Source organism: Takifugu rubripes, chromosome 11 (genome assembly GCF_901000725.2).
Source record: "Takifugu rubripes chromosome 11, fTakRub1.2, whole genome shotgun sequence".
Lineage (NCBI taxonomy): Eukaryota > Metazoa > Chordata > Actinopteri > Tetraodontiformes > Tetraodontidae > Takifugu > Takifugu rubripes.
The window spans coordinates 7,612,333-7,623,683 of NC_042295.1; the positions used below are offsets into that span (position 1 = coordinate 7,612,333).

The 11,351-nt window shown below is 44.6% G+C and overlaps 1 protein-coding gene and 1 long non-coding RNA gene across 3 annotated transcripts; one reads left to right on the forward strand and one right to left on the reverse strand.

Annotated features, from left to right (window-relative positions):
- The first annotated feature begins 96 nt into the window (after positions 1-96).
- mnta (MAX network transcriptional repressor a) lies at positions 97-10,383 on the forward strand. Its single transcript, XM_003968473.3, has 6 exons — positions 97-360; positions 2,673-3,270; positions 3,360-3,401; positions 3,587-3,698; positions 7,622-7,814; positions 7,958-10,383. The coding sequence occupies exons 1-6, from the start codon at positions 288-290 to the stop codon at positions 8,749-8,751; spliced, it is 1,812 nt and encodes a 603-aa protein (XP_003968522.2). The 5' UTR covers positions 97-287; the 3' UTR covers positions 8,752-10,383.
- Positions 371-1,868, reverse strand: LOC115251600 (uncharacterized). 2 transcript variants are annotated; one of them, XR_003890142.1, is made up of 3 exons: positions 1,657-1,868; positions 1,184-1,308; positions 371-767 (listed from the first exon to the last, which is right to left on the reverse strand). It is a non-coding gene; the product is annotated as an uncharacterized lncRNA (long non-coding RNA). The 2 variants fall into 2 exon arrangements; XR_003890141.1 differs by having other exon boundaries at positions 1,596-1,868.
- Positions 10,384-11,351: the final 968 nt, after the last annotated feature.

Here is an 11,351-nt window from a genome sequence, read left to right on the forward strand (position 1 = left end):
GCTCCGTTGATCTGCTCCGTGTTTTGTCATCAGCTCTGCGCTCCTGGGGCGTGAGTGGCGCGGGGGGCGTTCACAAGCAGAACACGATTCATAAACCTCTTTGTGCGCCATCTTGCCTACGTAAGTGGTCGAGTTTCCAGTGAGGCAGGATTCAGATTACCCTTTTTTCCCAGCTTCAGACTGGGAGCCTCTCCCATTTCGGTGCTCAGACTCGAATTCCTTCTGGCTCCAGCGCTCTTTAGCGCCTTTTCTCCTCACGACCGAACGCACTGTCTGTGACCATAGAAATGAGCATCGAAACGCTTCTGGAAGCGGCTAAGTTTTTGGAATTGCAAGCACAGCAACAACAGAAAGCACGTGGTATGTTTGCATTTTATTATATGTACGGTAATATATTGAGGGAAAAGGAGCAGTCATACGTTTAACTCGTTGCTTTTTTAAAGAATAAATATTTGCGACACAAAATCGCTGCTGATTTGATGCCTTTTCATAGTTACCCGTCATCAAACCAAATATATCAGTAACGAAAATACGACCTGTTGAGAGGCGTGTGACAGTTTTACTTTCATATTCGTTGTTTATAGCGGAATTAGCTTTGGTTCTTAGATTAGCTTGCCCTGTCTCCTCTCTCCTCTCTCTTATTGTAACTTAATAGCTGTCAGCAACTGCTTATAAGCGCTCAGACTGCTGCAGAATTGGGGCTCCTGCGCTGAAATCTGCAGCATCAGCCACGGTTGCAACATCATCTAACCGGCTCGCTGGCGTCACTGTAATGTTGAGGTTTTAATTTTAGGTTAGGCAAATGTTGGAGAAACTAATAAACGAGGTGTTGATACAAAGGGCGGAGGCGGTCTTTTATGTAATGACCTGCCCTGGTACTCTGGCATCCATCCACGGATCATTTCTGTGCCTCTTCTTTATGCCTTCGGTTTGTGTGTTATTTTCGGAATCATCGTGTTTTCACAAGAATCACTTGCTTATGTCACTAAAAGCTAAAACAAAAAACAAAACAAAAAAACCCCGACGCGGATGGAGAGCTTTGAATGTCCGTCAATGACGTGTCCAGTAAGCCTCGCCTCAATATAAAAATACAGGAAACGGGTAGCCCCTCCCCTTTCTCCACGTGCTTACTGGGTAATGGTGTAACCCCTCCCAAAGATTGTTTATAAAGAAGATTACTCACCATGCTGCGCTGTCTGCACGAATGTGACAGAACGACGTTGCAACCCTTTCGTGATGAAAACAATGTGTCTGACCAACAAAGCGTTCATATAAAAGCTGCTGCTGCTGAGTGGCTCAGGTTAAAACCTGTAGTTTGATAGAAATTGGATAGGTTTTGAACAAGTCGTATTGACAAACTACGTTAAACCTAAACAGTTAAAACATGATGGGCTCAGTGGGGCAAAAAGGCAAAGAGTTCTCAAACAAGTTAAATATAATAGAATTTATGTGTGCAGTGGCATGATCATCATCAGATCTGGCGTGTCTCTTTCCCACAATATGCTGTAGAATTTGATTTAAAATTTGACTGAATCATTGAAGTCAGAAAATTTCTAACCACTTTGGCATTTGGCCAACAGAAAATAGGACCGTACGTTTCTGCTCATGTTGTAAGTGCTTGGAGTGAGAGCTCGTGCTTGGAGTGAGAGCTCGTACTTGCGTCCTCTCCCAGCTCCTCCCAGTGGTTGTGCATTGGGGCGTCAGTATCCTCCCATCTCCTGGCTCCTCCTTGTTCAGCAGGTCACTGTATAAAGTAAAGTAGGGCAGTTTTGTGTTTCAATTATATAATATCTATACAAAATCTAATCTCTATCTATAAGCCTTAATTTGAAGTGTTGAAATTGTGTTCATATTATGCAACACGTCGAAACACATTATGTTAGATGTCTTAATAGTGTGTAGTTTTAATAACCTGTTTATAACTGATTTGCCAATTGTGAGTCAAAGGATGTGGTTATATATTGATGAACTTTGATCTTTGAAACACCCACCCAATGGATTTTGTGGATTTCACTGTATATCCACTTTGCTAGGTATGTCTAAGCCTAATGCAGAGTGCTGGAACTAATACTTGTCTTGCCATTAGTTTCACTTAAAGAGATGTTATTCTGCATACTATATTTCAGTGAGTACATGGCAACTATATCTAGGGTAATTCTTTCCTTCTTTAGAAGGAAAAGGAAAGAAGTTGTTGCGATTTCATCAAATTTAGAGTTGCGTGGAAAAAAAGCCCAATAAACAGCTCAGTTCTTTAAGAAATGTCCACATAGCTGTGTACTCTTGTTTTTATTTAGCTCTTGAAAATAAGGTGATTTAATTGCAGGTAATCAACAGATTAACCTCGGTTACTCATGAAACGTATTTCTGACGTTCACTCTCACTTCAACAGTCAGAAGCACGGTGATCTAACTGTCAGATGCTGAGTAGGGTTGCACTAATCATGTTCTCCTGTCTGTGATTTTAGGGTGATTTGGTCACATTTTTCATGATCTGCTATTAGAGAAATTCTGTGCATGTAGGTTTCATTAAAATATCAAATTAAATCTTTGTTAAACCCTTCCTGAGTTGACAATCATAACTCTGTTATGAAGGACTGTTGTCGTGTCCTGTGTGGAAATACTAGTGTATTTAGAAGGAAGCTGTTATTAAAACTGCTTTTTATCCTTTCACAGAAGATGAACTCAAGGAAAAGCCGCTGCTGCAGATGCTGGCGGAGCAGAAAAACCCTGGTGTGTACTATAAACTAACAGCAAACCATTTCAACCACGTCCCCAGAGGAGAGGAGCTCCGCAATGAGTGCCACCTGGCACCGCCATCGCCCTCCCTGCCTCCCTCTTCCATGCCCATTACTGTCATCCCCGTCCCTGTGGTTGCTCCCAGCCCAACAGGATCCTCTCCTCTGCCTGTGTCTACACTCTCGCCTCCAGCAGCTCCGCCACCGGCCGCTACGCTGCCATGCTCCCCGCAACCTCGTCCTGACCATGCAATCTCCTCTCTGACCACCAACCACAAGCAGCTGGTCCCAAACCCAACCCAACCTCCACGCGCGCAGCCGATCACCCAAGCTAACAGCACCAAATTGCAGCAGCTCGCCCAACAGCCACTGGTTCAGCGCTACCCAGGTTCTATCGTCTCACCCCCCCATCAGCAGACATTGCTTCCCCAGGCAGGCCCAGTACTCCAGCAGACTCCTCTGCTTAATGGTCCCATCAGCAGGGGAAGTCCTCCTGATGATAGCCGCCACGTAGACAACAAGAAAAGGCCCGGAGGGTAAAAAAAAAAAAGAGTCCAATTTGAACTGAACTAGGATTTGAATACTGTCAATTTGCCTTAATACGATGCCATTTGTCCTTTAACAGGGCAGGAACAAGAGAGGTGCACAATAAACTTGAGCAAAACCGGTGAGTTTTCACATTCAATTCATTTCAATGCTGCTTTATCTTTTGCCACAGTTGTAGTTTGTTGCTGATATTAATTAATGGAAGCACAAAAGACGTTTAAAAAAAAAAAAATCCAAATGAAAGCCAAACATGGCCTCAGTCTTTCTGCCACCTCACACACACTTGTCGTGTGTCGTGTCTGTCAGACGTGCACACTTGAAGGAGTGCTTTGAGACCCTGAAGAAAAACATCCCTAATATAGAGGAGAAGAAGACCTCCAATCTGAGTGTGCTGAGAAGTGCATTGAGATACATCCAGGTAAGCTGCTGGTTTCTCGTGTTTGATTGAAAGCTTCAGTCTTTCAACCTGTAGAATCAAGTCTGCAAGGCTACTAAAAGTCACCACTTGTTTGCATTTACAAAGCTTTATATTACTGTTGCAGGGATTTTAAACTCTGAGGTGTTCTTTAGAGCTGTAACACGAGATCCCTTGGCACGAGAGGAGGGGCATTTATTTATAAAAGCAAATCACATTGGTATGTAGTTGCTGTGGACACAATATTTGAGTATTTGCTCATGAAAGTTGGAGGGAAATGCATCCTGCGTCCTCTTTCTTCCCCACCCAACCAGCCCTGTTGGAAATGAGCTGAAGCCCGGAACTCATGGTGAAAGTACTTGTGGATGTAAAGAGGTTGTGCAAAGGTCCACACTTGGCCTAGTTTTGGTTTTCAGCTGACTGGCTCCGCTGAATACATCACAGGGTTTGATGTGGGTCATTGGTCCACCTATAGATAACACCTGGAAGCAGTTTAAAACTCACTGGCACATGTGGATACGAAGTGTTGTAATATGATGATGCGAGTCACAGTTGTGCTGTGTTTACCTCTCACAGGAACTTAGCATATCCAGCTGAGTGTACAGCTAACCTACTTACTGTCCTTATTACTTCAAATGAACACAAGTGCCCCGCTGATTTGACTGTATCGGAAGGAGCAGCAATAAAATAGGAGGGTGTGGGTGTGAGCTGTCACCGGTGTGGCCACCCCTGAGTGAATCAGTATACTGTGGACTGCATCAAAGTGACCTGAATTTTCCTCCCAATGAAGCAAAAAGGGTTACATAGATGTGTTTTCATGAAGCTGTGTTGTGTTTTGGGCTTTTTTTCCCCTTCCTGTTTGCTTTTTGTTGTTTTAGAAGGGCTGCACAAAAGTAGGGAATTTACATGTCGGGGAGTGTTATAAAACCAAATAGAAGCACGTGCACTCGCAGTCATCTCTACAGTACTACCCATTTTGACATGGGTAGTAGAGATGCGTGTCCTGGGAGCACAGACCACCCTCCCTGCCCCCATTATTTTCCTCTGTGCTGGCAACAGCGGAACAGCGTGCCGGGAAAAATCCCTGGGTTCAGGGAAGGTTTGAATAAGAAGCTTTAAGCTCAGCAACGCATTTGGTTGAATTTATCTCACCTGCCGCCTCAAGTATCAATCGGCCAGGCTTCGGTATGAGTGACTGTGGAATCGGTTTTGGTGTTTGATTCGGCAAATGTGATGTGACATAGTAACAATTTTTATATGTTTTTTAATGTTTAATTTCCAGCAGATATGTCCTTGCATCAGGAGCTACAGTCAAATCTCGGGAAAAGCTATTAGCGCTCCTCCCCGACGCCCTCCCTCCTTCCTGCCTCTGAGCTTTTAAGGCCACACGAGCGGCAAGCACATGGCTAGACTGAGCCGCGTGACGTCACCCCCCCCGCTCTGCGCCCCCGCCCTGCAGTGCAACAGGCAGGACTCGCTGTACCATTAGGCTTAAATGCCAGCAGCTGGGAGGGAACATGGAGCGGTAAACACGAGGCTCGGTTTACTCCACTGACTGAACCCTTCCCGTCCTTGCGTGTTCCCAAATGCCACTCAGAAATGTGTCGCGCCATCTGGAGGGGGATGGTAAAGAGCAGAGAGGTGTAGGAAGGAGGATATGCGTAGTCTTCTTCAGCTTTAAACTGTCAGTTGGTATAATTTACCTCTCAAGGTTTTATGGCCTCAGCTTAATCTCATTTCTCAGAAGGCCTTGGAGAACGTGCAACTTCCTGAAAATTAGGTGTTTGTTGTTCTCAACAAAACATGAAGAACTTTGTAAAGACATGACAGAGAATGCATGTATCTGGAGTTCTAGGCTATGACGTGACAATTAGGTCACATACAACCTGGACAAGTTTTCACAAATAAGTGATTTGCAACTGAAGGACTTTTTTCCACTCAGACAGCCCTTTATTGTTGAAGTCTGGCACCACGTGAACTTCCCCATTCCAGCTTCAAGGCTCAGTAAGACAAGGGTTTATGGTTACCTCCTGGTCATAAGACCTGTTTGCGGTAACGCACTCAGTCAGTCAGGCTGTGCAGCATGTCGGCAACGTGGTCCTCCTAGCTTCGGGCCCTTTAAGAAAACCTGCTGTAGACGTGACTCAGTGACTACAGCTTGTGTTGCTCTCCCCCGCCATGAGACACCCCCCTCCCCTTCTCTGCCGAGCCATGTGCTTGGCACTCGCATTGCTCAAGACGGGCCGTCGCCACTGTTTACCTTCCACGCTCATGCACGCACTGAGCACTGTCGTGATCTAGATCTCCACATGCACACAAGGCTGAGGTGGTGGCTTATCTCTCTGGGTGGAAGAGGGGACATCACGAGCATAGAAACAGAAAGGTGATTGGTGCCTTTTATCCTGACAAACAGGTGTTTCACACAGGGGACTAAAGTTATAGGATGATTTCTGTTATCAGATTCATGCTTTGGGTGTCTCCTTTGACCACTTGGCAGTGAAACAGGAAGATTCCACTGTGAGTCATTTATGGCGTGTACAGTTGTGACACGGTTGTTACAACTCCCTGCTAATACATGAGAGCTCTTTGTACCATCAGGAAAACAAAATTCCACCTAAATTGCTGTCTAAAACGGAGCAATGCGCTTAATGGAATATTAGCACGGTCTATTTAGCGAACTAGAAAAAAAAAATCTCCAGTTTCGCAGTAGTTTCCATGACAACCAGAACAGCGGTCATGTCGGTACATCGTGTGTTGTGATGTGCTTTGGTTGGAAAAACCTCTTTTTGTAGGTAAATCAGAATTTTACATTAGTGTCCAGAAGTTTGTGATTATTTTGTCCATTTAATTGAAATGAATGAACCAAACATACTTTTTTCTTTCTTTGTGACTATAATAAACTTAATTTGGATAAATTGGTGGGTTTTAATGACTATCACACAGTCTAATTTCCTGCTGTTGGGGTGTAGCTGCTCACAGAGGAACCAGCGTTCCCTCTGGGACAGGTGCTGAATTCAAGGCCATCTATTGTACATATATTGGGCTCTACAGCTGCTTTGAGCCCTTTGATACCGCCGAGATGCACCTTTCTTAATGCCCTATTTTCACACCTGACTAGCACATGTACACTCACACACAGAAATGCACGGTGGAGCACACACAAACAGGAAGTCCACCCTTTGAGGAAATGGCTTATGTCCCCGAGACATCAGGATGCCGCGAACAGATGTCCAACTCCTCATCTGAGCCTCTGACGCGTTCACACTTTCATGTCTGCACCGTTGAGCTCCGTGGACAAAGCATCGATTTCTGTTTGCGAGGTAGACGCTGTCCCGTTGCTGTGCACGGGGGAGCGTAAGTTTGTTTGGTTTTTTTCTTCTGTCAGCTGGTAGGTCAGAGGGAAATTGGGTCACAGAGACCCGTTGCCTGAAAGCACCTCCTACTTTCCATACTTGTCTGCTCCATCTCATCCTTCCCACCCGCTTGTCCAATTTTGCTCCCTGCACACGACCTTAGTTAGCGGAGTTATTTTTAAAGCGTTCCCCATCAATCTACTGTAAAAATAGTGCATAAAATAACAGGACCAGTAAATAAACCCAGTTGTTGACGATGGGGGCGTGACGAATATAATATGGCTATAGTTATGTTTGAATATTGGTGTAGCTGCAAGTTATTGATACTGAATGCTAAGTTTAGGGACCTCACTTTTTTGATTAATCTGACTATGATAAGTAATTAAATGTTGGTTTAGTCAAAATTTTGTGTTTGGTCTATTAATTAATACATTTTGTGAGTCAAAGGTTAAATGTTTCCTTTATTCATCCAGTAAAGGGTCATAAAACAGTGAAAATCTGATAGAAGCAAATAACATTCTCTGGTCCTGATTTACCATAAGTTGATCCCCACCGTGTTCCTCTTTCTTCCAGACATTAAAGCGCAAAGAGAAAGAGTACGAGCATGACATGGAGAGGCTGGCCAGAGAGAAAATAGCCACCCAGCAGCGCTTAGCGGAGCTGAAGAACGATCTGAGCCAGTGGATGGACGTGATCGAGATTGAGCGCTTGCTCCGGCAGACAGTACAGCCAGAGGAGGACCAGGCCTCCACCTCCACTGCCTCAGGTATGGTCAAAGAGGACCTCTGTGCATTCTGCTTTACTGTGTTCAAACAGTTGTGACTGGCTTAATATTACTATTTCAGCATGAAGCCTGTGGTTAGCATAGAAAAAATATGCAAATTCACATTGACTCTGTTGCTGTTGCAGAAGGTGAAGACATGGATGACCTTGAGGATGAGCCTGCAGCCACCACACAGACTGCCTTACCCACAGTGCCTCAACCAATGAAACCACAGCTGCAGACCGCTGCCCCTGCACCAGCCCCCAGCCCCTCAGCGACCGCCACAGCCTCCTTCGTCACGCAGCACATCTCACACAAAGCCCCCCCGCAACAACCCCACCCACAACCAGTGACTCCTATTCAGCCTGCATCCAAACCTGCAGCACCACTAACACTCCCAGCCACAACTGCCAGTGCACCCACCACCCCCCCTCAGGCCCTCATGCCCACCCACACACAAGTGGTGTCCATGCCCAGCATACACCCCACAGTTATTGCGCACGCTTCGGTGTCCCACCCCTCGGTCATCCAAGCAGTCAATCACGTCATCCAGGGAGGGGCTCCCAAACATATTGCCCACCTCACTCCTTCCAACGCCACCAACACTGTCCACTTATCTGGTGGTCACCAGCCCATCAGCCACATAACCGTGCACCCGGTGGCTCACCTCGGTCAGCACCTACCTGCCCTCTACCCCCAACCAGTAGCTGTCACACAGCCGGCCGTCGTCGGCCACATTACACACACCCTAAACCACGCCCACTCGCAGATGAATGGAGCCACGCCCGTTCAGCCGACGGCCGCACTAATTGGCAAACAGACAGCGATGAACACCCAAATGGTGGCCCACCACCCGCAGCTGATGGGTCAGACGGTCCTCAATCCTGTGACCATGGTTACCATGCCCTCGTTTCCAATTAGCACTCTGAAGCTGGCCTGAACACTGCTAACACAGTTGGGACTAAAAATGTCGCTGATGCTAACTCAGCCCAGTGAGGACGGGAGAACCAGAACACTCCTCACACACCACCGTAGTGTTCCAAAATACTTACCCTGACCCAGGAATGTGTCACACTACATGTGGGGAAGTATGTGTATTGGTTTACAGTCTGATTGTTACAGGTAAAGAAAGTACCAAACAGTGACAGAACAACGTTTTTCCTGTTTATCGCTGTGCTTGATGCCAAAGTAGATCAGAGAGTACATTAGCTCTGTACAGCCTATGAAAGTGTGGGATCAGAGTACTTAAACTTGCCATGACCAGCAGCGCTTTAGGAATGTGATTTAGAGTAGCTCCGCCTCTTCAGCAGAAGCACGTGCTGTGGGGCTGGAGCCAAATCCAGAACTGGAGTCCTGTGACATGTGGAGCTGGAGGCCTCACTGGCACTGCATGTTGCAAGAGCTCCATCTGCTGGCCGATCGTGGACATTTACATGGAGAAAATGGAACGTGGAGATAAGTGTTTGTTTTTACTGGGTTAAAATTAAAAGACAATCAAACTATTACTTATTGTTGGAGTCTGCATTATTGCAAGTGCATATTTAGCAATCTATAATACTTCAGGCAATAATTGTGGCAATTACAAATGGCAATTACCTTAAGTCCATGTTTGGGATGCACATTCACATGACCAAAAATTCAAATACAAGACTTTTGTAATACCTCACAAGCAGTTGGTGCTGTGCATCACTAAACAGGGGCTGTGGTTTTTACTGTGACTAAGAGTCAACAAAGACCTTTACAACACAGTAAATTGTTATGTTTCCATTCTCTTTATTCTCCCTGAGCAAAAACTACTTATCTTTATACTGTAGCTAAGCAGATCATTTTCAGCTCCTTTCTTGTTTCTATCACATTAAGGTCTTGAGAATTTTATCGCTATGAATTGAGGACTCACAACAAACCTGTTTTCCCCAGAGTTTCAAGATGTGCCATTTATTTGGTTTAAGGAGGATTGTAATCTTTATTGTATAAAACAACTTCAGCAGTTGATATGAGTTTGTTCAAATGTGTTTTATTCAGTACTATTTTAGGCCAGGCAGCACTGTGAACCTTTTTTTAAATTGTCATTAAGCAACACATTTGCTGTTTCTCTGACAAAAGCTCTGATTTGAATGTGCCGACTTGCAACAGGACACAAAATATCGACTGAAGTTACCCCTCTCTTTTAAAAAAATGTGATTGTGATTGAAATATTAGTCTTACCGGATATTATCTGTAAATCTGTCAGTAGAGTTGCTTTCTTTCTGGGACCATGTACACTGTTTCGATATGTTGATCACATACGGCCCCTTCAAGTTTTCACCCTGTCGAGATTTTGTTCGAATGTTAAGATGGAAAAGTTGGTTTAACGAGCAAAATAAACAGTTCTGATTTTATGCAAATGATGTTTAACAGATCATTTCTTGAAATCATACTTTAGAAAATGTGTAAAATGTACAGGGATTAATGTACTCGTGCGTTTTTCCTATGGGGAAAGTTCAAGTTGTAAAAGCTGAGCTGCATCTCGGGCTGACTATTATGTAAAAAGCAGAGGGGATGTGTAAAAAATAAAAAAAAAGAATCAAACCATGATATGTTTACGAATGCCTTAAGGTGCATTCTTTTTTCTTTGTTTGATTGCTACATTTTATTGATGCTTACCATATTTGCACATTTTTAAACATTTTCGAAGAAAGAAGATAACGTCTTAAAATAAACATAAAACTCGACAAATGTTAATCTTGAGATTAAAATGCATGTGTACAAGGCTTTAAAAAGAGTTGTTTAAAATACATCATAAAGAAAAACACAGTTTAAATAAGGTGTTTCTTGTGTCATGCCGCATCAGGAAACTACAGACGTGGCATGATGCTGAAAAGTTAGTCCACGCATTTGTTACTTCCAGGCTGGACTATTGTAATTCTTTATTATCAGGGTGTCCAAACAACTCTTTAAGAAGCCTCCAGTTGATCCATAATGCTGCAGCCAGAGTTCTGACAGGTATTGACAAAAGAGATCACATAACTCCTGTACTGGCGTCTCTTCATTGGCTGCCCGTTAAATTTAGAATAATTTTTAAAACCTTTCTTTTGACCTACAAGGTCCTCAGAGGCCTAGCTCCATCCTACCTGGAGGAGCTAGTGACACCTTACCAGCCCAATAGACCGCTCCGCTCTCAGAATGCTGGTCTACTTGTGGTTCCCAGAGTTTCTAGGAGTAGAATGGGGGGCTGAGCATTTAGCTACCAGGCCCCCCTGCTATGGAACCAGCTCCCTGTCCAGGTACAGGAGGCTGACTCCATCGCTACTTTTAAGATCAGACTTAAAACCTACCTCTTTGAAAAAGCTTATTGTTGCTAATTCTGCAGTTCCAGTTACTATCATAGACAGGCAAATTATCATACTTAGGGGGTCGTCTAATCATTAGGTCACATCTTAGCTATGCTGCTATAGACCGAGGCTGCTGGGGTCCAGAAACATGATCACCTGACAGGCCTCTGTCACCCCACTGGGTCATGGTTTCCTCTCCCCTCCCCTCCCCTCCCCTCCTCTCCTCTCT

Coding starts and splice junctions, on each gene's coding strand:
- mnta (XM_003968473.3), top strand. CDS start 288: ATGAGCATCGAAACGCTTCTGGAAGCGGCTAAGTTTTTGGAATTGCAA. Junction 3,271..3,359: donor AACAAGAAAAGGCCCGGAGG/GTAAAAAAAAAA, acceptor GTCCTTTAACAG/GGCAGGAACAAGAGAGGTGC. Junction 3,402..3,586: donor AATAAACTTGAGCAAAACCG/GTGAGTTTTCAC, acceptor CGTGTCTGTCAG/ACGTGCACACTTGAAGGAGT.